The 27,556-nt window shown below is 42.6% G+C and overlaps 1 protein-coding gene and 1 long non-coding RNA gene across 4 annotated transcripts in view; one reads left to right on the forward strand and one right to left on the reverse strand.

The window, feature by feature from the left end:
* Positions 1 to 14,353, forward strand: part of KAZN (kazrin, periplakin interacting protein) — a 1,379,110-nt gene extending 1,364,757 nt beyond the window's left edge. Inside the window, exons 16-17 of the mRNA XM_072608938.1 lie at positions 8,776 to 8,890; positions 9,358 to 14,353. Of these exons, the coding sequence (XP_072465039.1) occupies positions 8,776 to 8,890; positions 9,358 to 9,522 (280 nt within the window). The 3' untranslated portion in view covers positions 9,523 to 14,353. The remainder of the gene's footprint in view (positions 1 to 8,775; positions 8,891 to 9,357) is intronic.
* LOC140504239 (uncharacterized) overlaps positions 1 to 27,556 on the reverse strand; it is an 85,618-nt gene that overhangs the window by 27,613 nt on the left and 30,449 nt on the right. The window lies entirely within an intron of this gene.

Below are 27,556 nucleotides of genomic sequence, written 5' to 3' on the forward strand. Positions count from 1 at the left end.
TGAACCTAGGCCTCCTTAATCTCAGCCCAGTGCTCTTTCCAAAACACTACCTTTCTTTGGAAAAGTGGAACATTCCTTTTCTCCTCTGACTTTCCAGAGTATATCCCATTTGGTGAGCACTATTCGTAGCAACACACCAGGTACCACTTTACCAAAGACCAGGAGAACGAAGTCAGTTGTGTATCAGGCAAACAGACCCTTATGTGTCACTAATGAATTACAAACATAATCTCTGGATAAATACAAGCCTCAGGCATGTGTGGTAAGACCACCATTGAAGTCTTTGGAGTTTATATTAACCCAAATCTTTGGACTCTGCCCTGCCTGTCTTTGCATGGTCAAAGCAATTAATATCTTCTCTTTCTGCACTCCAAGCTGTATTTGGCTCTGTCAGATCCTCAAACCAACCCTTTTCTTTCAGTGTTGGTCTAAGGGCATGGGCCTTTAGTACACACATCTAGCTGCTGTGCTAACATCTTACCTTTTGAGACCCCTTCCAGCTTTGACTGTCTGTTTTCTAAGGCCCCTACAAGCTCTGTTTTTGCACCAATGTCCCTCCCATCTCTCCATTCTGGTACCTTTGATTCAGCGGCCTAACAATCTTAGAAGACACCCCCTGAGGCTGACCACAGTGACATCAGTAATCGCTGAGCTCTTTGGGTAATGATTAATAAACTCCTACCCTTCCGGTAGCAGTGATCCAGAACCATTTCCTGTCATCACATAGTCCTGTTCTCTATCACCTACTGTTCCCCTTATTCCTATCCCCTTCAACCTCTACCCTACCCACCCCCTCCTTCCATGTCACACACCAAAACTATCCACTCCTCCCACCCTTCATGGGAAACAAATGTGCTTTCATCTTAAATCTTTTCCTTTCTCATTCTTTCAGTGTTTGGAGTCTCACTGATACCTGGCTCTCTCCTGATGACAAAGCTTCCCTGGCCACCATTTCCACAACCCACTGCATCTTCACTCATCCCCCTTGACTTACTGGTTGAAAGGGAAAGGTTTGAATCCTCTTTGTTTCTCATCACTTCCAATCTTTCCCTCTACTTCCATCACCTAGTAACTTCTCCTCCTGTGAAGTGCATTCAATCCATATCTGCCATCCAATCAAAATCCTAGGAGCTGATATCCATCAAACTCCAGAAAAAGCACTTTCTTCCCTCATTGAATTCAATCTTTCTTTCCTCCTCAACTTCTGCCCTCCTATTAGGGGACTTCAATATACACATTGATATTTCTTCAAATACTCTGCCCTCCCAATTCTTCAATTTGCTCATTTTTTGTGACCTACTCCTTTGCCACATGTCAGCTACACACAGAGATGGTGATGGAAATGGAGCTTTTGTGGGTGAGGGCAAGATCAAGGGATTTTGATCAACCAAGATCCCTTCATCTTGCTACCACACACAAATAGTCCACTTTCATGTTTATAAACTGAATTGTTTTTATCTGATCATCTGTGGTCATTCCACCTCTCCCTCTGCTTTGCCACTATAACCCTATTCATCATCCACTGAAAAAGAATGTGACCATTCAATCTCATTCACATGACCCCCAATCTCTTGACCCCTCAGTTTTCTCCCAGGCCTTCCTGCTTTTCCTATCTTGACCCTTTGTAAACCAGTCCAACTCTACCCTGTTGGAAATTTAAAGGACTCTCTAAGCCTAGGGAATGGGTATATGTGTGTGTGTGTGCCCGCCAGGGTGGGTGTGGGGGGTTATAGACCTTCCCTTCTAGCTTCCTGTATCAGAATCCCTCTGAATCTACATGAAAGTGTCTCTGTAGACTGTGGATGAAGATTTCTTTAACCTCCCTCCTTTATTCTGCTCCACCACCATCCTGCCTCTGTCCAATTCTGCCTATTTCTGAAATAAAGAGTCTGAGAGACAATAATAGCCCATTCTAGAATCCTTAACAGCATATTGACTCCTGACAAAAATAGTCCACAAGTGATGATGCAGCCTGAGATCAACAGGCAACAATGAAGGACATTTGTCCTCAATAGGTTGCCCGTCAAACCACAAGGACAATGTGGTATAACAGACAGAGTGCTTGCCTTAGGGCTGAGGAATCTCACCTCCATGATCACTGCGTGAATAAGTGACAGCCTCTCTCAGCATCAATTTCCTCCTCTGTAAGATGGAGATCTTAATAGCATCAACCTCACAGAGTTGTTGTGAGGATCAAATGAGGTATTTATAATATTTAATCAATTAAATAATAAATACAATTATTTAATATCATATTATAATGTACATAAAGTACTTTGCAAATTTAAAAACTAGAACATGAGTGTTGGTTATTATTATCCATCCCCCTCACCCCTTGCCTGCCCGGCATATCCTCTGTCCTCTAAGACCCACCAGTCCAGGGAACTCTTAGGAAAGATGTGAAAGTTTCCTGTGTCCTTAAGAAGAAATGCTTTCTGGGAAAATCAATGTCATCATTGAGTCAGATCCGATCTTTCAGATCTCAAGCTCCTGTCTGAATATAGGCTTTTTGGGTTTTTGTTGTTGTTGAGACAGAGCTTTACCAAAGCTCACAACTCCTGGCTCTTTCTCAGCCCTCCAAGCAGGTGCTGACCATCTGGCACTAATTCAGAAAAGCCTCATTAAACTCATTCAACTGTTTTTCATGGGCCCCCTCTACTCCATGCTCTCCTCCCCTCTGATGATCTCCCCAATACCCACCTCCTCAATTCCCATTCTCAGGAAGCAGTCCTCCATGTCAAACATCCAGATTACATTTTCTGAGGTAATACACTTTTGAAAGGAATTCTCATTAAGCAGTCTGTGGGCTAGGCCTTCTGAGTCTGACCTCTCAGATGTTGTAGAATGTTGGATTTGGAACTTTGAACACAGAATATCAGATCTCGGAGTGATTTTAGAAAATGCAATGTCAGAACTGAGAGGGATCTTGGAACACAGAAGGTGAGGACTGAGACCTTTGGAACATAGAATATTAGAGCTGGAAGGGATGTTAAAAAAACATGATTGAACTCAGAATCTCAGAGCTAGGAGAGCCCTTAGAACACAGAATCTCAGAGCTGGGAGGCCCCTTGGAACACAGGATGTCAGAGATGGGAGGGGCCTTAGAGCACAGGGTGTCAGAGTTGGGAGGAAATTTAGAACCTCAAATGGCAAAGCCAGGAGGGACCCTAGCGGTCATGTAGTTCATTATTCTCATTTTGCATAAGAAAAAATACTAAGGAGATTCCAAAAGGTGAAGTGACTCATTCTGGGTCCCAAAGCTTATTGTTGGCCAAGCCAGGATTTGAACCATGGTCTCTTGATGCTCATGCCTTTTCTGTATGCGAATCACTCAGCTATTTCAAGGAAAACCACTTCATTCTTGATTCTTCCTACACATTCCCAGTTTCACTGATGAATTCTCATATTCAATGACCTCTTTCCCATCCTCTTGCCTCTTCCGGATGCTACTCTCCAGTCCAGTCAATGTCTCCCTTAAACTGTTGTTCCACTAAACACTTTACTTCATGCTGTGACCTGACCAGGGCAGATGCTAAGGAAGTGTCACTTCTCTTCATGCAGCCCAAGGTCACATTAGCTCTTTGGTTCTCACCACCACACTACTGACTCATATTGAATTTTTGGTCCACTAAGAACCCCATATCTTTTCCAGACAAATTGCCATGTAACCATGGCTCCTCCAATCAATATTTTTGAGGCTGATTTTTTGAACCCAAATGTAAAACTTTACATTTATTCCTACTGAACGATTCAACTCAGTTCCCCATCCTGTCAAAGTCTTTCTGGATCTCTACTTTGCCAGTCTCTTAGCTATTGCTTCCAGCTTTGGATCATCTGCAAATCTGCTAAACATGCCATTTATCAATATCATTGATAGAACCATCTCAGCCTTTTTGCCATCGAAGCAACTTAAGTGGAAAAAGGCTTGGTCTTACAGAAGCATGAAACCTGCATGTCTTCTGGGAGATTCAAGACCATTCCCAATATATAACAGTCTCAGAAACCCAACTGGCCTATTCCATCTCTCAAGTATTTTGTTTTCTCCATATTGATGCATCCCTCAGTATTCATGGGTTATCCAGCAAAGTTCACTTCTATTTCCTACTAGCCTATATATTTCCTTTGCTACTCTGCAGTAGGGTATGAAATGGTTTATCAGATGTGTGACCAGTAGAGTATGGTTGTCCTTTTCTCCCTCACAGCCTCCATTTCCCCTTTACAGCCTTCTTCTTTTTCTCATAAGCTCCTTCTCCCCCTCACAGCCTCCCTTCCTTCACCCCCCAGGCCTCCTCTCTGCTTTTGTGTCTTCCTTCTTGAATACTAAGATTAATGAGTGTCTCTTAGAAACAAATGATTTCTTCTTGAACATTATTGCAGAAACTGAATTTTCCATTACTGTCAAAAATTTTCCAATTTTCTTGATAGTATTCTCAATAAAGGTGGGGAGGGGGAACCATCCATTATGAAACAAAATAGAGCTGACAATAAGGCAATAAGACCCAAGTGCTGTGAACATGTCAGCTTCATGCTTCCTGTTCCACTTTCATTCTCTGTGGTGTGAAAACCCCCAAAATGGAGAAAATTCTCAACTTCCTCTAAGCAGGATCCTTACTCTGGTTAGGGAATATAGATTGAAACATTTAAAACAAGTCGAATTCAAATAGAAATGAGTGGGTAGGACAACTAAGTCATACACAAGGATATCTGCGAGTCAGATATTGACTTAGAAAACCACATATTAACATCATCTATGCTTTATTGTACTTTAATTTATTTTGTTAAATATTTCCCAATTACATTTTAATCTGGTTCTGGCTGTACTCAGGAATCTTGTAAATTTCTTAAATGTTGGGGCCAGAGAGTTGATATCTATTTTAAAATTAGCAAGCCTTATTCAATTGTAATAATTACCTTTTAGGGAGAAAGAAGGTTCTTTCTTGGTTGGTTATACCTCCCTTTTTGAGAGAGAGTGATGCTTGCTTTCTGGGACTGGAGTCAGGAAGACCAACCCCAGTTCAAATCTAGCCTCAGATACTTATTAGCTATGTAACTCTGCATGAGTCAGCTAACCTCTGACTGCCTTAGTTTCCTCCTTTGTAAGTAGAGATAATAATAGCACCTACCTTCCAGGGCTGTTGGGAAGATCCAATGAGATAATATTTGTAAGGCCTTACAGCAATGTCTGAAACAAGTAGGTGCTTAATAAATGTTTCTTTCTCTTCCCTTGTTCCCTTCTAATCACTCCTCACCTTTTCAAATCAAAACGCCCTAAATAAAGCCAAGGAACTTTAAGACAGCTAGTTAACCAGCATTTATTAAGTGCCTACTGTGTGCCAGCAAGGAGGGGGGAATGAGGGGGCAGAGGGTATGGGGGGGGGGGTGTCAGTCTCTTCCCTTCCCCCACCTCTCATCACCAGCCAGTCATCAAGAACCAAAGATTCCGCCTCCACAAAAATCTCTCACCTTAATTGCCTGACCCACGCCACTGCACAGACAAATAGCACATACACCGTCTTACCCAGGAGCTGGCAGCCTATTACTGGGCTTGATGAATTAGCTCTAAAAAGCAATTACAAGGCAATTAATTGGGCGACGTTTGTCACCTGGGTGCCCATATTTGAACTCTCCATGCAATAATTCTACCCCACAAAGTGGGTACTGGCATCAAGGAGGGACTGAGCAGCTTTGGAAGGTGCTGGAAAGTCTGGTTCCTCATTTAGCCCACATCTGGGGCTGGACCAAGCTCCTGATTGCAGGCATCTGCCAGAGCCCGTTGGGGCAATCTTTGACCGGAGGGCCCCAGGAAATTGTTTCCAGGAGGGGTTGGGGGATGTCAGTGTCTAGGAACTGGAGAGATTATTGGTAAAGATGTAATGTGAGACAGAAGAAAGAGCTTCAGAGTAGGTGGGGGTCAAGATGGGCCAAGTTCCCCTTTGTCTTTTATCAAAGAATAGTGATAGCTAGCTTTTACAAAACACTCTAAGGTTTGCAAAGCGCTTTACAAATATCTCATTTGATCCTCTCAATAACCCTGAGAGGTAAGGGCTATTATTATCTCTATTTTACAGATGAGGAAACTGAGGCAGACAGGCTAAAATGACTTGCCCAGGATCACACATCGAGTAAGTGCCTGAGGCTGGATTTGAACTCAGGACTTCCTGATTCCCAGTGCTCTATTCACTGCACTGCCTAGCTGGTTTTCTGCTTACCAGGATGAGCAGAATGTTGAACATCATGGCCAACATTTAGGAGCAGGAACTGATCTTGGCACCTCCCCCAAAATTACACAGAAGACTCAGAGGATATGAATCCAAATCCCAGCTCTTCTACTTACCCCCTAAGTATTTACTTGAGTGTCCTTATCCAAGACAATTAACCTTGTCTAGGCCTCAGTTTACTCATCTGTAAAATGAGGGTGATTCAACTAGATTTGATTTCACAAGTATCAATTATATGCCAATTAAATTTTTCTAGCCTCAGTAAAATGAAGGGGAGCAGGGAGGAGATCCAATTAGATTCCACAAGCATCTATTATCTATCCATTATGTGCCAGGCACTGTACTAGGAACTAAGGGGGTACAAATATAAAAAAAAAAATCCTGCCTTTAGGTTGCTTACGTTCTATTACAGTCATACAGCAACTCTAAAGATAAGTAAATACAAATTATGTAACTTATTCAACCTCTCTAGGTCTCAGTTTGTCCATCTTAAAGTGGGGGAGTCTATAGTAGATCCAATCCATTCAACAAACATTTGGTATTGGGGTGGAGGGAATGACGCATATTTAAGTTATTCTTGACTTAGTGTATACATATAGGTGAGTAGGTGGCACAGTGCCTAGAGTACCACACCTGGAGTTAGGAAGACTTATCTTCCTGAGTTCATATCTGGCCTCAGACACTTGCTAGCTGTGTGACTCTGAGCAAGTCACTTCACTCTGTTTGCCTCAGTTTCCTCATCTGACAGATAAGTTGGAGAAGGAAATGGCTAACCACTCCAGTACCTCTGCCAAGAAAACCCCAAATGAGGTCAGGAAGAGTCGAACACAACTGAGCAACAACAAAGTGTATAAATAAAAATAATTCTCTTTTTTGTCTCCTTCCTCCCTCCATACACCAAGTTCTTGATATTGGTCCAGCACACTAAATACTTGCATGTACTTTACATTTTGTGGTTGTTCACTTGTTTCAGTCTTGTCTGAATTTTTTTCAGTCTTGACTCTAAACTTTGGAGCAGCCTTGAAAGGCAGGCTGGAGCCAGACTCTGAAGGGTTTTCAAAGCCAAACAGAAGAGTTTTTATTTTATCCTAGCAGTAGTAGGGAGCCCCAGAAGCTGCTTGACCAGAAGAGCAACTTGGTCAGACCTCTAAGATGACCTTCGAGTTCTCTCTTAGCTAAAATGTGCAGCTCATCCTGGCCCTGCCCTTCTCTCATTTTCAGTCCCTGAATTTGAAGGGGCTATCTGTCTATCTATCTGCTTGTCTATCTATCCATCTATTTACCATACATCTATCTACCTATACATCAATTTATCTATCTACCTATTTATCTATCCATCCTACCCATCTATCCTATCTACTTATCTATCTGTCCATCTATTTCTCTCTACCTCTCCATCATTCTATCTATCCATCCATCTACCCTTCTATCTGACTGTCTATCCATCTATTTATCATACATCTATCTGTCCACTCATCTATTTATTCATCTATCCATCTATCTATGTCATAGACTTCTGGGTCTCATCAGATTTCCTGAAGATGACTGCCCAGAGCTCCTGTCCATCTGACCAAGTAGTTAAGAGGACTGGGGTCTAATTTCATCTATGTGGGAGCTAGTGAGTCATCTCATGTTGGACAAAACACATCCCTCTCTGGGCTTATAAAATGAACTTGTTGAAGGGCCTCCAAGGTGCTATCATGTTTGGACGGTCTTTGAACCTTTTATCTCCCCCAATAACCACAGACGTTCACCTTCCTACTGCCCAACTAGTTTTACCTTTCTTTGTATCCCCAGTGCCTAGCACTGTTCTGGACATGTAAAAAGCATTTAATAATGATGTTGGACCATGCGACCTTGGGCACATCACTTACCTCCTTTTTATGGGATGCCTCATATTTAAAACATGGCCTTTAGACTAAGTGACTTCCAAGATCCCTCCAGCCCTGCATCCCTTGAGAATATCTCCTTGGCGATCAGTGTTTGTGGGTCCCATTCTTAGTGTTGGACTCATGACAGGGGTTTATCTACTAAAGTAATCTGAGAGAAAGGATTATAGATTCTAACTTAAATACTCCCCTTCCTGTGTCACATCTGGATTTTCTGCCTTGAAGCTCTGCAGTCTTGAGCAAGTTCCTTCTCTGATTTCCTGTTTCCTAACTCTGGGGTGCGGGAGTAGGAACGTTAGGTGGGGTTAGGTATCCTCTGAGGACCCTTACACCTCTCAATGATCCTGTAGCCCAAGGAGTGACTGACTGATGGTATTACAATGTGTCTGCATGATTCAAGTATGTATAGTAGAGAGAATGAAGGAGTCCAGAGAGCTGGGTTCTAATTTCAGTTCTGCTCCTTCTTGGCTATGTGACCATAGGCAAGGAGAAACTCTGTATGTCTGGGCCTCAGTTTCTGCATCTGTCAAATAGAGATGAGAAAATTTTCTCTGCCTTCAAATCCATCCAGAAGTATTTATCAAGCATCTACTCTACTATGTGTCAGGTACTAGGCTTTCACCGTATCACTCATTCAGATGGTTGTCTCTCTGCCTTTTTCCCTGCAGTACTACAGGCATCCGAGAGGCTGAGAGGTTTGGGACCCCCCCAGGAAGGGCCTCCAGTGTCACTCGGCAGGGGAAAGAAGAGAGCAGCAGCAGCATGAAGTATAAGACTGGCCGGGTAAGACTGGGCATCCAGGCCTCCACTTCCCAGCCCCTCTCTGCCAGTCTTCAACAGACAATAGGACGTGCCCAAAGTTAGGAGCCCTGGGCTCTGGTCACTTAGGCGTTCAGTGACAGGGCACCTCATTTCTCTGGGACTAGGAAGAGCCCTTTCAACTGTGACATTTAATGTTTTAAGTTCCCTTGTTCATCTCATAATCTGTGCTCACTTCTCTGTTCAGAAATATTCCCCCTTATTGGTCTTCTCCCCTCCCTGACTCCCTGGTTCTGACATTTCATATTCTAAGACTCCTCCCAGCTCTGATATCCCATGTTCTAAGGGCCCTCCAATTGTTCTGACCCTGTGTGTTCTCAGACCCCCTTCAGGTCTAACAATCTCTGTTCTAAAGTCCTTCCTCACTGACAGTCTACATTTGATGATCCCTTCCAAATCTGACATTCTGTGATTCTTTTTTTTTTTTCCAGTTACCTCTAGGGAAGATTGGAAGGGGGTTCAGCAGCAAAGACCTTGACTTCCACGATGACTATGGCTCTCTCAGAAATGAAGACTGCTTTGATGATGATCCTCAAGATAGACCAGATCAGTGTCGTCTAGAAAACTACAGTGGACTTGAGGTCACCAATGTATAAAGAATAGTTTTATTCCCACCAGTCTCATGGGCCAAGTTGAAAAATCAAAGGAGGAAGGAATGAACTCATGAAGAACCCACCTAATTGGGTATACATAGAAACTTGGAGCTAAGTGGCAACATGGTGCTGTGACCTTGTTAACCAAGGGACACTCCCCAAACCAATCACAGCCAATTTGTAGACTGACCAATTTTAGGAGACTGCTGAAATGAGCTCCTGGTGGGAACTGGAGGATCCATATCTAGAGAGATCTTAAAAAGACCATAACCATCCAACATCCTGTCCTGGACTGCTTAGATATCCCTTCACCTGAAAGCAAGGGGCTAAGACCCCTTGAAAGTCACTATGACCTCTAAAGTTCTAAGGTTCTCAGGTCTGATTTCAGAGGGAACTTAGAAATTAAACAATTTATGAGCTACCCCTGAGCCCCAGACCTAGCTACCATGGATGGGAAAGACCCACATTCCCCCACACCCTCAAATGTCCTTCTAAGATTACCTGGTGAGTTCACTCAGTATTTGGGACAATGATTTGAATTAAAAGAAGAGTAACCATGGAAGGGGAAAGGTGATGACCCAGCAAGCAACTGCCCTTATAGCTGGGACAGCCTATTAGGAAAGCAATGGGCAGCCAGGGATGCTGCCCTCCAGGTGTGATGTCAGAGTGAGAGCTTCACCTCCTGATTTTCTTCTCTCTTTGGCTTCCAGTGGACGAGGGGGGCTTCCGCAGCCTTCCAGACTCCAGCCTAGATGATCACGTCCACAGCAGGCAGAGTGGGTAAAGTCCAGGATCCAGAAACATTTGTTGTTTTACTGCCTATGGAACCTTGGAAAATTCACTTTATCCCTTGGGTCTCAGTTTACTTATGTGTAAACTGAGAGACTAGACCAGATAATCTCTAAGGCTTCTTCCTGCTTTAATATTCTTTGGGTGAACTTCCTATGCTTCTATGATCTTGTGATCTTTCTTGGAGTGTTGAATGTTTGTGTGACCCTGGGCAAATCACTTACCTTTCCTGGGTCTCAATTTCCTCCTTTGTAAAATTAATGGGATGAATTAGACGACCTCCAAGGTCCCTTCCACCTCTAGATTTATGACCCTATGATGTGAAGCAGGTCTTGGACTTTCACCAAAAGAGTACCCCCTAGCTTTAGGGGAGTACTTAACAAATTCATGAAGGGTAGAAGTGGTTACCCTGCCTAAAGGCCTTGTACCTGGAAAGAGTACAGTTGTTAAAATACTGTGGCCATGTTTAGGGATGAGGTGAGTTGTATTGTTGAGGAAATTACTGAATACACATTGCCTGGAACAATGATGGGATCCTTTCTTCTGAATGAAGCAGACTTAAATACTGGATTCATCAATGTGGCCAGTCTCTCCACCAGTGTAGATCTCAATCCATTGGCCTAGTCTCATCCTGTGTGGTTCTTGTCCATATTCTTCCAGAAGGGATTCACTCAACACTCACTCATTAGTTCTTTTTATACGTTATGGATGCATCATACTTAAGCTGTCCATCTGCTGAGGCATAAAATGAGGAGACACATGTTCACCAAAAGTTTTCACCCATGCCATGGAATATATTCTGTTCCTTGTCCAAATGGAAGAGGAAGATGTTCTCCAGACATTTTTGGTAATGAATGGCACTGTGCTGGTTGCTTCAGGACCAAGAACACCACTAAGCTCTTCCAATGAGATCCATAACCATTAAGAAGAAATTGACTTGGCCATCCACATAGGAAAAACTAAGTGGATGAAGAAAGTGTGATACTTAGATTGAGATATTCCATTGACTGGATGAACAACCAATGGAACTAGTGCTTCAGGATATATACACTTGGTTGAAAGATGTTATTGAAATAGTTTGCTTGAGATAAGAGCCATGCAGAAAATTAATTCTTCTCAAGAGTGCCAATGGTGTCTTTAATTTAGGGGGAGGTGGGATTGAGGGGTGGGGAAATCTTGTTTAGTATTCAAATAATGAATTAGGTTTTTTTTAAAAATGACTCCATTACATGGAACATAACATATCTGTTCACGTGAGTCTTAACCAAGATGTAAGGCCAACAGAAAGGAGCCAATAAGGTTTCTTCTGTCGTTGTCATTGCTTTTTGACCTCTGCTTAGTGACCTCACCTGTCTGTGCCTCAGCATCTTCATCTATAGAACAGGGACAGGGCCCCCTGTCCCCTACCTACCTCACAGGGATGTTGTGAGGACTAATATGCACTAATTTCTGTAACACACTTCATGACTTCTCAGAAGGGGCTTTCTGGCAGTGGCCACCCCTCTGCTTCTTCCTTCAAAGATGAGGGAAGAAGGCTATTTGCTCTAGCTTGGAGCTCCTCACTCACTTCAGTCTCACTCATGACTCATATGGAAAGTCAGGCCAAGGGCTTTCAAAAGCTCAGTCTGTTTTCAAACAGTGTCAGAATGATTGGATGCAAAAGAAAATATACTTATCCACCTACATAATGTTCAAATAAGCAATTGTATGAATTTTGTCACTAGATTGACTGCATTCATCAGATAGTTTAGCACAGTGCAAGGTCCACAAGAGGTACTCAGTAATTTTTGAAAAAAAATCATTTTCTTGCATGCAGATATCAGGACAAAAAAAAACTGATTCAAACAAAAACCCCAAAGCCAATGCCAACTAACGACTGAGGCAGAATATAAATTCATCAATTTGGACTCTGTTTATACATCTATTGCTAAGACTAAACATTTGTTTTAACTAAGAAGGTCTGTCTTTATTAAAGCCATTAATACCTATGTGAATAAATGATAATGCATTTGATTTCCACATTATTATAGCAAAAATCCAACTTCAGGGAGCATTTTGAAAAGCGTTTATGCCTGTAACTTGGTCTAACACTAAAGACTGATAATCCTTCCTAACAAGTGTAAATTGAGACCCAGTCATAAATGTGTTCACTGTGCTTCTCTAAAGCCAGGGATCACTCTTTGGTCTTTAGCCATCCATTAGAATGGGTTCAGAATATCATTTCCTTCCCCTAAACATTTTGGAAATATCTGGATGATAGATATGTTATATTGATTCTACCACTTTAATGGAGAAATCCATTATGTACCAACTGACTTGACTTTTTGACTTCAAACCCTGTGATCTTTCTTCCTAAAGCTACGCATGCTAGAAGGGCTAGTAACCCACTAGGGTACTGTTTCATTTCATGGTAGCCAGCAATTGGAAGCTACCCTGTCCCATATTACTGACATTACTCTATGCCCCATCCTTGTTTCCCATTAGTACAAAATTTCTGCATGCTATCCTGAGTATGAGGATCTATCTGCTGGATTCCTGAACCCAGTACCACAAAGGGAAAAATAAGAACTAGGTTAAAAGATGTATAGTATTGTGGCAACATCAGTGGATTTGGAGTGACAGGGCCCAGGTTCAATTCCCAGCTTTTCCATTTGCTATCCTTCAGACCTTGGGCAACTAACTCTTTTCACTTCCTGGAGCCTCAGTTTCCAAAGGAGATTAGACTAGATGATCTCTAAGCCCTTTCTAGTTATAAAGCCAATAACCTATTCTTTCCATACACATCATGACTTGAACCAAGACTCAGCTCTCTTAGGGAGTTAAATAATGTTCTTACAGTGGAGGATTGGTACACACTTGCATAATTTCATATCTGTAGTACAAATAAGAAAGGCAGAGCCATAACTAGGATAGTTGGGCAAATCACTTACCTTCTCTGGGTCTCAGTTTCCTCCTTTGTAAAATGAGTGGGATGGACTAAATGCCTTCTGAGGTCCATTCCACCTCTGGATTTATGACCCTATGGTGAGTGCCTGGAGTTTTGCCTCAAAGGGTCAAAATTTAAGAAAATGCTGAAAATACCATCCAGGAACACATTTCTTCCCTGCTTCCTACTCAGTGGCTTCACCCTAGTTAAGCAACCCTCTTCCTATCCCAAGTGCAAAAATTCCTGGTTATGGCTCTAGAGAAAGAAAAAGACTCTTGGAAACTGGCATGGCTTTTCAGAAACAGCTTTCCTCCCTAAATTCCTAAAGTAATGATATATGAAAGAGCTCATGAGCTTTAAATGTCAAATTTCTTTTGATAAGCAACCCCAGTTATTAAGTATCCAGAAATCTTGGACATTAACTGGATTTTTTAGGTCATGAGCCCCTAACCCTAATTCTAATCCCCCATCCTCAATTCCAGGACTATTTTTAAGCTTTTTGGAGCAAGGAAAGTGAGCATCATTCTAAGGGTGCCGTAATACCAGTGGCACTCTTCAAAGACAAAGATTATTCACTGACCCAATATCCATAAGGCTTAGAGTTCTTTCTTCTCAGAGCTCTTTCTCCAGATCCTGGAATCTGATTTTGGCTAATGAAAAAAGGTGGCCTGCCTTGTCCCAGAAATTGAGTGAGGTGAACTCTGTCTTTCTGGGGAGATATGGAGCTGAAATGCCAGTTCTTCATGTCTGAGAGAAGAGAATGAATGGGGAAAGGAAATCAGAAGAGAGATTTTTGTGATGTGGATTTGGAGTCAGAGGAGCCAAGATCAGTGACCACGCTTGCTGCTTGTCAACTGTGTGACCTTCTGGGCCCCAAATCCTCCTCTGGTCAAAAAGAGAAGGGTTGGACTGGATCACCTTTAAGGTCCTTACCAGCTCTAAACCATCTGACCCTCTGAGCATATGGAAGCAATCTACGTGTGTCTCTGAACCAACAGCCATTGTGATGGATGTGACCTCAATCTCCAAGTGTAACAAGATGTCTGTTTCCTAAGAAGGAAATGTGTGTATGTATGTGTATGTGTGTTTCTGTATAAAGTACGATCTTCTTTGCCTGACTATTTGTCTGTCTTTGGAGGGAGCGGGAATGACTTAGAAGGACAAAGGGTAGGGAGTCTCAGAGGGGAGGGAGGGTAGAGAGACACACTCATGAGTCATCTGGAGAGAAACCCACCTGGGGCAAGGCAAGTGATATCACCCACTCTACTGAAATCAACCCAGTCACCAGGCTCTCAGAAGCCTCACCTCCCCAGGGCTTCTGAATACATCCCTTTGTCCACACCTGAGGCATTTCTTTCTTTGGCATATACCCAGTCAGGACAGGTATTATCAGATGCCCAACAGGCCTGACCCCAGGAGGCTAAGAGATGACTCAGAGGTGTGGGTAGTACTGAAGACCACTGTAATTTTGTCAGCCCTGCAGAGGTGAGGGAAAGGGCACAAATCTGTATCCCTGTTGGAGCTGAATTTTAGAAGAATTGGAGGGCTTAGCTCAGGAGGCAAGTCAGGATGTAGTGACAAAAGCATGGGATGCTGCCACTTTTTAGCTAGAAGATCCTGGGCAAGATTCTCACTTCTTAGAGCCTCAGTTTCCTCATGGAGAAAATAGAGGGGTTGGACTAGACAAAGCCCCTCCCAGTTCCAACATTCTCTCTTCTAAGGGCCCTCCCAGATCTGACTTTCTATGTTCTAAGAACCCTCCCAGCTCTCACATCCACTATTTCTTTTCTTTTGAAATCTGGCATCATTTTGGCCTCTAGCTTGAACATTATACAATTAACAAGAAGTCATGTACAGAAGGCCTGGGTATGTGGCTGGTATATTTAACAGTTGATGTATCATGCCAACAAGCTCAAGTTCATCATGGGTTCCCTCCTCAAGCAAATCCATGACCTACAGCTACTCTATTCCCAGTCACAGGCTGTGCTCTCACGCTGCCCTGGTGCATATCTTTTGTCACAGGCAGTGGGATGACAATATGCAAAGAGTTACTGACCAACTGGAGGCCCTGATTGTGGATGGTGGCATAGAGGCCAGCCCAGAGTCAAACAGTCAATGGCTAAAGTGAGATTTGAACTCAGGCTTTCCTGACTGCAGGTCCAGCTCCCTCTCTCCACTGTGCCAATGAGCTTCCTCTATTATTAGGGCAGTTCAGCAGCCCACCAAGTGGGTGGAGTGAGAATCCAGTGAGAGAGTAAACTTTAAAATGCTCTGGGAAGGTAGTGCTGGCCAAAAGTTAACAACTAGTTGTCCGGAAAATATGTTCATACAATGATTCAAGTTTAATGCATTATTAATATTTCCTCTATCACTTCCTTATGTCTAGACATTTAACAAAAACAATAAATTAAGTCTCTCATTTGTAGCATTTACCTATTTCCAAATGCTCACATTGAAAATTTAACAGTAAGTTTTTGAGAGGTGGTCTGAGCTGGCTCCAGCATCAGACTGATATTTAAGGCAATCGTTCCCGAAGAATTATGCTCCATACATGACCCTGTGATGGATACGATTCAATTCAGCAAACATTTATTAAATGCCTACTATGTACATGATATAGTCCTCATCAAGTCTAGCTGGGGAAAATTCAGAAACAGCCAAGGTTGTCTTAACACAGTCTGCTTTAAAAACTCATATGCATCAGAACAGTCTTAAGTCCCTGCTGTGTTTTCCCTGTCTGGGGAACTTCAGTGTGCTCATCTCTCCAATAGGGCTGCAGTCCTAGATCTGGAAAGCTTATGTCCTTCCAGTCCATTTTACAGAGGAGGAAACTGAGGCACAAAAAGGGAAAGTGACTTAGGTAGTAAGCAGATAGAGGTGAGATTGAAACTCAGGTCCTCTGACTTAAAAGTCAGTGGTCTGCTCCTACACTGTACTGGGACACACTGGAAGTTTTTCTCAATCTAGCTCAATAGAACAGGTAGGTAAGTTGAGTCAAATTAAAAAGTCATTAAAAAAAAAAACTATTACTATGTGCTAGGCCCTGTATTAAGCACTGGGAAAACAAATAAACGTAGAAAGAAAGATAATCCCTGCCTTCAGGGAGAATGGTTTCTAATGGAGGAAAACAACAAATAAAGAGAAAGGGGGAAGGGCAGGGAAGAAGGGGCAAAGTCTAGAATCAGGAGTGAAGCCCAAATGGAATGAAGACCTGGCTGGACTGGGGATTGTCCTCAAAATGGATTGTCCCTAATCAATCAGGTGACTCTCCAGGATGAGAAGAAGTAGAGCGGAAAGATCATTGGATTTGGACCCAGAGAATCTTTTTAAGAGTTCTGTCTCTACTACTTGCTGCCTATGTAACTTTGGGCCACTCACCTTCCTCTGTCTGGGCCTCAGTTTCCCCTTCTGTAAAAGAAAGAGTTCAGATAAGATCAGCACCCAAGGACTCCTCAACCTGGTCCAATGAAAAGAGCATTGCTTCTGGAACCCAAAGGACAGGGTTCAGATTCTACCCCTGATCCTTGCTGGCTGTGAGACCTCTGGCATCATTAAACCTCCCTGGGTCTCAATTTCTTCACCTGTAAAATGAGAGGGTTGGACCTCATGACCTCTGCAGCCTCTTCTAGTTCCAGAGCTATTCTCCCATGATTAGGATTATTATAGTTCCCCCACACTGCTCTCTGGGGAAGGGGAGAGGCTCAAAAATGGTCTCTGAGGACAATTGGTCTTGAGATATGAAGAACAGTTTCCTCGCTCAGCTTGAGATTCACTTAGGATCTGGGGACCCAGGACTTCACAGGAGTGAGCGATGAGTACCCTGAATTTCAGAGAGGGGATAGAAAGACCTTACCCAGAAGACACAGCAGTCCCCATGACATGCTTTAAACAGAATTCAGGAATTTCTGACCCAGAAACTTGTGTTAACTCCTGAGATGGGGGATAGGGGAGAGGAGAGAAGCAGCATCAACCACCCCAGCAACTGGGATAAAAAATGTCAAATAAACAATGTCAGAAGCCAGACGTTCCCAGGGACTAAGACCCACCCCCATTGAAAAGCAGGGAATCTTTAGGTTCTCCCATTTGTTCACACATTCTTTAAAACTCCTCATTTATTCATGCTAAATAGATTGCGTTGATGTTTTTTGTTTTTATGTTGCCTAGATTTCCCCTTAGGTCTCTCTCCTTACCCTCCTGAGAGCCATCCCTTACAGCAAAGAATTTTTTAAGAGGAAGAAAAGAAAAAAATTCTGTAAAACTAATCAAAGACATTGAAAAAATGGATATTATATTAAATTTTATGCACCAGTAAACCGTACAACACCCCCACACATACACACCTCTGCAAACCCTTATTCCAAGGTGGAGAGGAAGTCTCATCTCTCTTGTTAGGAAGTATTAACCACCTATGCGCCAGGCACTGGACTAAGGGTTGTACAAATATTATCTCATTTTATCCTCAGCACAACCCTGATAGGTTGATGCAATTATTATCCCCATTTTATAGATGAGGAAATTGAGGGAGGTGGTAGTTGAGTGACTTAGCCAGGGTCATACAGCTGATGAATATCTGAGGTTAGATTTGAATTCAGATCTTCTTCACTCCAGGACCATCACTCTGCACACAGTGGCACTGCTAGCTGCTCAGTTGGGGCCACGTAAGTTCTTTATAATTTCACAACATCCATTGTTAACTGTTTTGTAGTGGTTCCTTCCACTGGTATTGCTATAGTCTTTGTGTATACTGTTCTCCTGGCTCTGCTTCCTTCCCTCTGCATCAGTTCACACAAGTCTTCCCATGCTTCTCTGTTTTCATTAGGTTCCTATTTTCTGAAAGTATGGTACTATTCCACTCCATCCACAGACCTCAATTCATTTAGCCATTGCGCAATCTACTTTGTTTCCCAGAACTCCCCATTTATAGCAAAGGAATAACTTCCTGCAAGACCTGGGAAACTCTCCAACAGCATATAGCAGCTCATTACAGACTCCAGTGTTAGTCATATCTATTTCTTCTATGATCTGTGGTTTCATCTATGTGCCATCTGAACAGTTTTTTAAAAAATCATTACTTGATGGCCAATACTCTGGTGATAAGACCCTGGGGTTTGGAATCAGAGGACCTAAGATCAGATACTGGTCTGGACACATACTACCCATGACTTGGGTAAGTCCCAACCAAACAAGGGACTGATATCTAAGATGAATGAGGAGGTAGTAATCAATATTGGGTGGTACAAAAAGGGTCATGATTTCCGGAAAGTGGGAGGGGATAAATCCACATATTTTGACCTATTCAGACTTCCTCTGGGGTTCTGGGTACCACATTTTAAGAAGGTCACTGATACACTAGAGAGTGTTCAAAAGAGGGCAAGCATGATAGTAAAGCGAATGTTGAAGAAAATGAGAATGTTTTGCTGGAGGAGAAAAGACTAAGAGCAGATGTGAGAGGTGTCTTCAAGTATTTGGAGGGTTGTCATGGGAAAGAGGGATTAGACTTGTTCTTTTTCCCCCAGGCATTAATAGTCAATTAATTAATTAATAATAATCAATAAATTGATGGTCAGTGGCTGCTCTCAGTAACCAAAGATGCCAAGGAAGACTCTGAAACACCTTAAATCAGCTGTGTACCTTCTGACAAGGAACTCCCCTGACAGTGAAACTCAACCCTGCTTGGTGGACATTTAATGAGGAGGTAGATTAGAAATTTTCAGTCCTTCTCAATCTGGCCCCAGAGAGTAGAACCAGGAGGAGGGAGTGAAAGTTCCAAAAAGATACATATAGGCTTGATAATAGGAAAAGTTTCCTGGCAATAAGAGCTGTCCCAAAATGGAATGGGTGTAGAGGGAGGTGGTGAGCTCCTCCTTGAGGCTGGAGGACTTCTTGGCAGGTATATGAGACAGGGTGTTCCTTATGGGTATGAGTTAGCCAAGACTGCACTCGAAGTCCCTTCTAATTCTAAAATTTGGGGATTCTTCCAGTCTCTCTGGACTTCAGTTTCATCAGCTGTAATAATGATTTGTATTGTTCAGTCATTTTGGTCTTCATGACCCGCTTTGACATCCTCTTAGCAAAGATCCTGGAGTGGTTTGCCATTTTCTTCTCTAGTTCATTTCATAGATGAGGAAATTGAGGCAAACAGGGTTAAGAGATTCACCCAAGATCCCACAGCTAGAAAGTGTCTGAAGGCTGATCTTGAACTCATGTCTTCCTAACTCTATGGCCAGTGCTCTATCCACTGCACCACCAAGCCACCCCACAAGAGTCGTTAAAACCACAGCTCTCCTCTCCCAGACCTGTGATCCAAGGCTGTCTCACCTCTTTAAATAATAACTTTCTTTCTCCTCAGATCTATTTCTTATTAGGGCACCCAGTGAAAAAGTAAAATTTTGATACTGTTTTCACTTCTGATCTCCCTTCTAACCACTTCGTTTAGTTCACATCCTTGGGCCAGCCCTTGAAGGCCCCCAAGAATCCTCAGATCAATCCCAAACAAGATACTTTTGTCCTTTAAAATGTTGTTCTTTGTTCTCAACTTGCCTAACAGCATTCTGGGCATGCCCAGGTCTTATTACCCTCTCTCTGGATAATCATCCAGTTTCAGTAATTTAGGATCCAGGCCAAGCTTTTCTCCGCATCTCTTGCTTCTCGGGAAACTTGTAACAAAGTTCTCCTTTATCAAGCTGATGACTTGGAGGATGAATTGAAGACTCAATCTTCCAGGAGGCTTATAGAAAGTGGTACCTACTAGCTGCAAACACACTTCTAGGTTCCTAAGTAATACTGCACCCAGCCCCTTCCCTGCCCCCAGGAATCTCTTAAAAAAGAGAAACCCAAAGGGGAGCTTAGCTGTGGCTGTGATTCAGAGAAGTTATACTAGACAGAATCTGACCTTGTGGCTCTCATCACTGCTCTCTCTACACTGGAATATCCATGCATGTGCATGGGTATATGGTGGGTGCAGGGGTCGGGGGAAGAGAGGAGGGACAGGGATTAGAAACTGATCTTTTAATCTTAATCAAGATACATATGTGTGCAAACTGGCTATAGTGAAGTACTCCTGTGATCCAGTTATCATGGTGGTTGCTCTGGTGGATCGCTGGAGCTCAGGAGTTTTGAGCTTTAATAGACTTTGTCAATTGGGTACGTGCATTGAGTCCTACACCAATAGAAAATTGAAACATAAGAGGTCCAGTGAGCAGTTGCTATACTCCTGCCCCAGGTGAGATAGAATAATCCAGTTTGAAAACAACAAAAACCAAACAAAACATCCTATGTACAGATGCTTTCTTCCCCCTCATCCCCAACATTGTAGTAACAGTGTTCATAAGCTCCAAGCCCTCACACACTAGACACTAGCTCACCACACTTAATCTGGAGTGAGTTCTCCAAAGACAAACCTACCATCTTAACACTTCTTCTGCACCCTAGTACTCACTACTCCCCAGATGGGTTCTGAGATCCCCTTACTGAATCCTATCCCTATCTCCAGCCTCTATGGCATTGCAACAAATCAATCAGACAATGGAGAGAGACTGGGGTAGGGGAGATGGCAAAATCTTTCAAAACAAGTGGGAAATACTTTCTCTTTCAAGTCATCCACAAGTCTCCTCAAATATCCCATCCTGGAGGAAAGGCTTGGGTGTACCACTAGGGGCTAGAGGCTTGACCCCTTCCCCCTTCCTTATCCTTTTTGGGCCATTTTTTTCTGTGGCCAGAGTGGGCCTCTAAATCTATGGCTCCTACAGTTTATAGACCAGACTTTTTCTCTACTTCTAAGGTAGACTCTACCAAGAAGAAATAAAACAATGATGATGATAATGACAATATGGGGTCCATAACATCTCCTTTCCTTCCTAATTCCAACCATCTTTGATGTTCATGAACTCTCTGGAACTTAGTATATAGAACAGGCCCACAAAGCACAAGAGGATAAGAACATTTAACTCATTCCCATAAGAATTCAGGTACTGTAGCAGAAAGAAACCTATATCAGGATTAGCAGATGTGGATTCTAGTGCTAGCTCTGATACTAAATAGCTGTGTGTCCAATGACCAGTCTCTTCCTCTCTCTGGGATTCAGTTTCCTTATCTATAAAATGATGGGATTTGGACTAAAAAAATTTTTTTAAGTCCCTCTCACATCATGGTATGATCTCAAGTTCATTTTCCAAGTTCTAAAATCCTCTATCACCTTTGAATCTGTTCCAAAGAAAGCAGACAAGTTATCTACAAGGTTATGGGAGTTTCTACTTTCCATACCTGACAACAGTTCTTAGGTCTTACAGTAGTGGTTCTCAAGCTTTTAGGTTTCAAGATCCTTTTACAATCTTGAAAATTCTTGCATACTCCCTAAAGAGCTTTTGTCTGTGTGGGGTATGTCTATAGATATTTACCATATTAGTAAATTAGTATTTTTATGAAAAAAATATCTTAGTATTTTTAGGAAAATAGTTTTGACCTTGAAGAGCCCTTGAAAAGGTCTCAAGGACACACAGGGGGTCCCCAGACATTTTGAAAATCACTGTATTGCAAGTGACCAGTTATAGTGGGGTCATTCTGGCCAGCCTGTTATTCCCAGATGAGCCACCAGGTGGAGGAGTGAGACATCACTCAGGCCAAGTAAGAGGTCAGTAGCCAGGGTCCCTGCCCCAAGAGGGTCTTCTACAAGTCAGTTATCCTCTCCATTTGTGCCTGAATTCTCAAATAGTGATAAACAATTATTTTTTTTATTAAAAGAGTTATTCACTGGGCAATTTACAAGTAAGACTTCAAGAGATTTCTGAACTTCAAAGTCAATTTTAGTCCAACTCTAAGCAAATTTCATCTTAGATTCAGAGGGGAATTCTAGAAAAATGGCCATCACAGCTGGGAGGGCCCTTAGAACACAGGATGTCACAGCTGGGAGGGCCCTTAGAACACAGGAGGTCAGAGCTGGGAGGGCCCTTAGAACACAGGAGGTCAGAGCTGGGAGGGCCCTTAGAACACAGGATGTCACTGCTGGGAGGGCTCTTAGAACACAGGAGGTCAGAGCTGGGAGGGCCCTTCGAACACAGGAGGTCAGAACTGGGAGGGCCCTTCGAACACAGGAGGTCAGAGCTAGAAAGCACCTAATAACTCATTGAGGTAAGAGGTTCTTAACCTCGGATCTACAAAACTCCTAAATCCAACAGGTCTGATGGATTTCAGAAGGCCCATGAACTTGAATGGGAAAACATCAAATCTTAATTTTCATTCATGTTAAGTTTCCTTGGTAATTCTATTTCTATGTAAGCACTTAAAAACATCCTTCTGAGAAGTACTTCATGGTCTTCGCAGACTGTTAAAGGGGTCTATGAGACAAAAGAGATAAAGAACCCCAAACAAGTCTAATCCCCTTCATTCAGCAGAAAAGGAAAATGGCATCCAGATGGGAATGTAACTTGACCAAGGTCAACCTCTAATTAATAGCAAAGCTGGGACTCAAACCTAGGCCTCCTGAATTTCAGCACTGAGCTCTGCTCACTACACAACCCCCTACCTCCATCCCCTACCCCCATACTCCTAGAGCCAAAGAATAAAGGGTAGGAAGCAAACCAGGATTCCTGGAATCAAATAAAGGATTTTGGATTTGTTTCAGAGTTAGAAAGGATCTCAAAAGAAATGTAGTCAAACTCATACTGGAACCAAAATTCTCACTACAGCAAAGGGACCAGTGACCCCCCAGCATTGCTTGAAGATGTCCAGTAAAGAAGATGGGAGCCTATGAGGGAGCAGCTCATGCTCTTTTGTAACTTCTTACCAAACTAGGAGCCTAGTAGCTCCTAATTTTGCCTTCTGGAGCCAATCAAAATAAGGCTAATCCAATTAAACAGTAAACATTTATTAAGTACCTACTATGTGCCAGGCAGAGCTAGGTGATGTCATAGTGCACAGAGCACTGAACCAAGAGTCAAGAAGACCTGAGTTCAAATCCAGCTTTAGACCCTTACTAGCTATGTCACCCTGGGCAAGTCACTGAACCTTGTTTGCTTTGGTTTTCTCATCTGTAAAATGAGCTAGAGAAGGAAATGGCAAATCAATCCAATCTTTGCCAAGAAACCCCCAAATGGGTTCACAAAGAATCAGACGGGACTGAAACAGTTGAACAACAACACTAGCACTGTGCTTTAAACTAAGTGCTGGTGATGCAAAAAGAGGCAAAAGACAATCCCTGCCCTCAAGGAGTTCATAGTCAAAGGATAATTCTTCCAACCAAAAACCTTTCAAGTATTTGAGGACAACTGTCACATCCCACACACATGCTCTATTATCCAGGGTGAAGTCTTCATTTTCTTCAACTGATCTTTGACAGTATGATCTCAAGGCTCTTCAGCATCTCGGTCATCCTCCTCTTGACCTTTTCCAGCTTATCAGTTAACTTACTTTATAAAATGTGGTCCCAGAATTGCCCCCAATATTGCTGATGGAGTCAGACCAGGGCAGAGTCCAAAGGTATCAATACCACCTTAGGGGATGCAAGGCCTCTCTCAAAAGTCATATGAGCTTTTTTTTGGCTTCCATACCATACTACTGACTCATATTAAACATGTAATACTTGTCTATCCTCACAGTGACCTTCTTTCCCTCCACACCTCAGATCTCTCCCAGGTCATCAGCCCTGTAGTAGCTGAGTTCTCCTCCCCCTTGGTGAACCTACTCAACTGAACATTGTCTTCCCCCATGGATTCCCCTTTCCCCCTGTCCTATCACTGATCATGCCTTGCCAAGCTTCCACCATCATGACAGCTGAATGAAGCTGGAGAAATTCACCAAACTATGATGATTGACTTCACTACAAATTTAAATTATCCAGTCTCAACTGGGCCCTCACTGCAGCAAAGTCAGCCTTCTATTTCTCTCCAATAAATTTACTATCCTACTTTCCACAGATTCCATGGTTTCTTAAGCCTCCCATGGCACCATTTTCCCCTCACCCACTCCTGGAGAACCTTGTCTGAAAAAACTAAGGATATTCACGGAGAGCTCCCTCTTTTCTGTTATCTCACATTGTTCAGATATCTTCCCCTGCTATTCCTTTACTCCAGTCTCAGATGAAGAGGTGGTCCTTTGTCAAGGCAAACTGCTCTACATTCACAAGTGATCTCATCCCTCCTCAATTTCTCCATCTCTCTCTCTCTCTCTCTCTCTCTCTCTCTCTGTCTCCATTTACTTAGTAGTTACTTACAAATAGGCCCTTATCTGTCTTATCTGTAAAAAGCCCTCACTTCATCCCACCTTCCCAGCCAATTATAATCTTATATATCTCCTCCCATTCTTGGCTAAACTCCTTTAAAAAGCTATCTACAATAAGAGTCTTCACCTCCTCTCCTCTCATTCTCTTCTAAACCCTTTACAATCTCACTTCTGACCTCATCATTCCATTGAAAGGCCTTTCTCCAAATTCCAATAGTCTCTTAATTGTCAAATATAAAGGCCTTTTCTCAGTCCTGATCCTTCTTGCTCACTCTACAGACTTTGACATTGTCATCCACCCTTTTCTTCTTGGTTTTCTCTTCTCTAAGTTTTCATGACACTTCTCTCCTACCTGTCTTACCTTTCAACTGTCTTAGCAAGTTCTTCACGCAGATTATGGAACATGTCCCCACCAAGGCTCTATGTGAAACCTCTGCTCTCTTCTATACTTTCTCTTGGTGATCTCATCAGTTCATATAGATTCAATTATCATCTCTATGAAGATAATTCCCAGATCTATACATTCAATCCAAGTCTCCTGACCTCCGATGTCACATCATCAACTTGTCTTTTGGACGTCTAGAATCAGATGTCCAATAGGCATCTCAAATTTAACAATTCCAAGACAGAACTCATTATCTTTCCTCCTAAACTAGGGGTGGGGAATCTGCGGCCCTAAGGCCACATGGGGCCTTAGAGAATGTGGCCTTAAGGCTGCAGGTAATTCAGTCAAAAGGCCACACTTAAGAATTTAGAAGGCCACATGTGGCCTTAAGCCCACAGGTTCCCCACACCTGTAAACTCTCCTCTCTCCCCAACTTTTCTATTATTGTTGAGGAAACCACCATCTTTCTATTCACTCAGGCTCAAAACCTCAGTATCATTCTTGACTCCTCACTTCACTGATCACACACCCACCCAATCTGTTGTCAAATCTTGTCCTGCTTTCTTGTTTCTCTTTACTTCTCCTTTCCACTCACAACACAACCCTAATTCAGGCTCTTGCCTGGACTATCACAATAACTTTCTGATTGACGTATCCCATCTATATCTTGTTTACGCATACTTGTTTGCTGTGGGCTCCTTCATTAAACTTTAAGTTCCTTGAGGGCAAGGATTGTCTTTTGCCTGTCTTTGTATCTCCAGTGCTTAGCACAGTACCCTACACATGCCTAATAAATGTTTAATGACTGACTAACTGGTCTCCCTCCCTCCCTGCCTCTCCCCACTCCAATCTATTCTCCATTCAAGCTATCTGAGAGCATAGGTATGACCCTATCATCCCATCTTGCTTAGTGACCTTCAGTGGTTCCTTATATCCAAGACCAAATATAAACTCTTGTTTAGCATTTAAAGCTCTTCTGCCATACCCTCTCCTAGTCTAGAGACTTCTAGTCTCTTTGCAGTTCCTAGAATGATACCCCCAGCCCAGTCCTTTTAGATTGGCTGTACTCCAAGTCTGGAATATTTTATCCCTTTCATCTCTGCCTCTTATTTTTCCATGACTTCTTTAAGGACTCAACTCATATCCCACCTACTCCAGGAGGCTTTTCCTGGCTACCTGCCCCTCCCCAGCTACAAATACCTTCCTCTTTCGGGAGTGCCATCCACCTATCAGGTATTATGTATGTCTTGTATTTACCATGTGTAAGTGTCACTCCCCCATTAGAATATAAGCTCCTTGGGGCCAGGGACTGATTTTTTTTGCCTTTCTTTGTATCCTCAGGCTTATCACTGTGCCTGTTACATAAATACTTGCTGACTTGCCTTTACAAGATTTTTCTCACATGAACTGCTGTCTTCGCCATGCCTCCCCCTACCAACCCCACAGCATGCATTTATGAAGCTGATATCTTTGAACCCAGACATAAGATTTTACATTTAATCTACTTGAATTTCCTAGGAGTAGCTAGGGGGCATAGTGGATAGAGTGCTGGACCTGGAGTCAGGAAGACTCATCTTCCTGAATTCAAATCCAGCCTCAGACACTTACTAGCTCTGTCACCCTGGGCAAGTCACATAGCTCAGTTTGCTCAGTCTCCTCATCTATAAAATTAGCTGGAGTGGGAAATGGCGCACCACTCCAGTATGTTTGCCAAGAAAATCCCAAATGGGGTCAGGAAGAGTCAGACACAACTGAACACCACCACTAAATTTCCTCTTATTACATTTGGCCTGATATTTTAAGTTTAGCAATCTCTTTGTATCCTGTGTTTGTTAATTCTCCCTCACACATTTGCGTTATCTGCCACAAGTCAAGAAACTTTCCATCCATGCCTTTGTCTAAGTTACTGATTAAAAAAAAACCCAACAATAGCAGTTAGCATAGAGCCAAGCAGAGAATCCTAAGGAACTTTAGCAAGGGATGGCCTATAGAAATCAGAAGATTTAAATATAAAATCTTATGTCTGGGTTCAAAGATGTCAACTTCATAAATGCATGCTGTGGGTTGGGTGGGGGAGGCATGGCGAAGACAGCCATTCACGTGAGAAAAATCTTGGGAAGAAAGAAAAATCTTGTTTAAATCCCAGCTCTGTACATGACTTACTCTGTGACTTTAAGCAAGTCTCTGTCCCTCAATGGACCTCAGTTTCCCCAAGTGTAACACAAAGCTGTTAGACCAGAAAATCTCTAAGGACCCACCACCCCTCTGTATCCTATGATCTATAATTTCAACCTCCTGGGCTCATGACTTGATTTACTTGAAACGAAATTCAGTTTCTTCAAACAGGAGTATTTGTGTAGCTTCAAAGAAAACCTCACTACTATTTACCTTTCTCCTTCAGGGACTGGGGGCCCAGTTAAACACCTTTGCCTAACACCTGGCCATGAGAAATCAGAAAGGCACTAAGTGAACGCAAAGTATTTTTATGGTCCATTGTTCTAATGAGTAGAAAGAAAACAATAAAAACCTTAAGGAGAACAGCTGCGGGACTTTGAAGGAATCTGGTGCTAGAGAGGGAACTTTTTGTTCTTTCTTAGAATCAGCTGTTTAAAGCTGGGAGAGGCAAGGAGATTTAAAATATAGAATACCAAGAATGGAAGGAAAGGGCTTGAGGATATGAAATGGCAGAGCTCAAAGGGCTATTAGAATAAAGGATGTTCTAG

The sequence above is a fragment of the Notamacropus eugenii genome, chromosome 5 (genome assembly GCF_028372415.1).
Source record: "Notamacropus eugenii isolate mMacEug1 chromosome 5, mMacEug1.pri_v2, whole genome shotgun sequence".
In the NCBI taxonomy this organism is placed as follows: Eukaryota; Metazoa; Chordata; class Mammalia; order Diprotodontia; family Macropodidae; genus Notamacropus; species Notamacropus eugenii.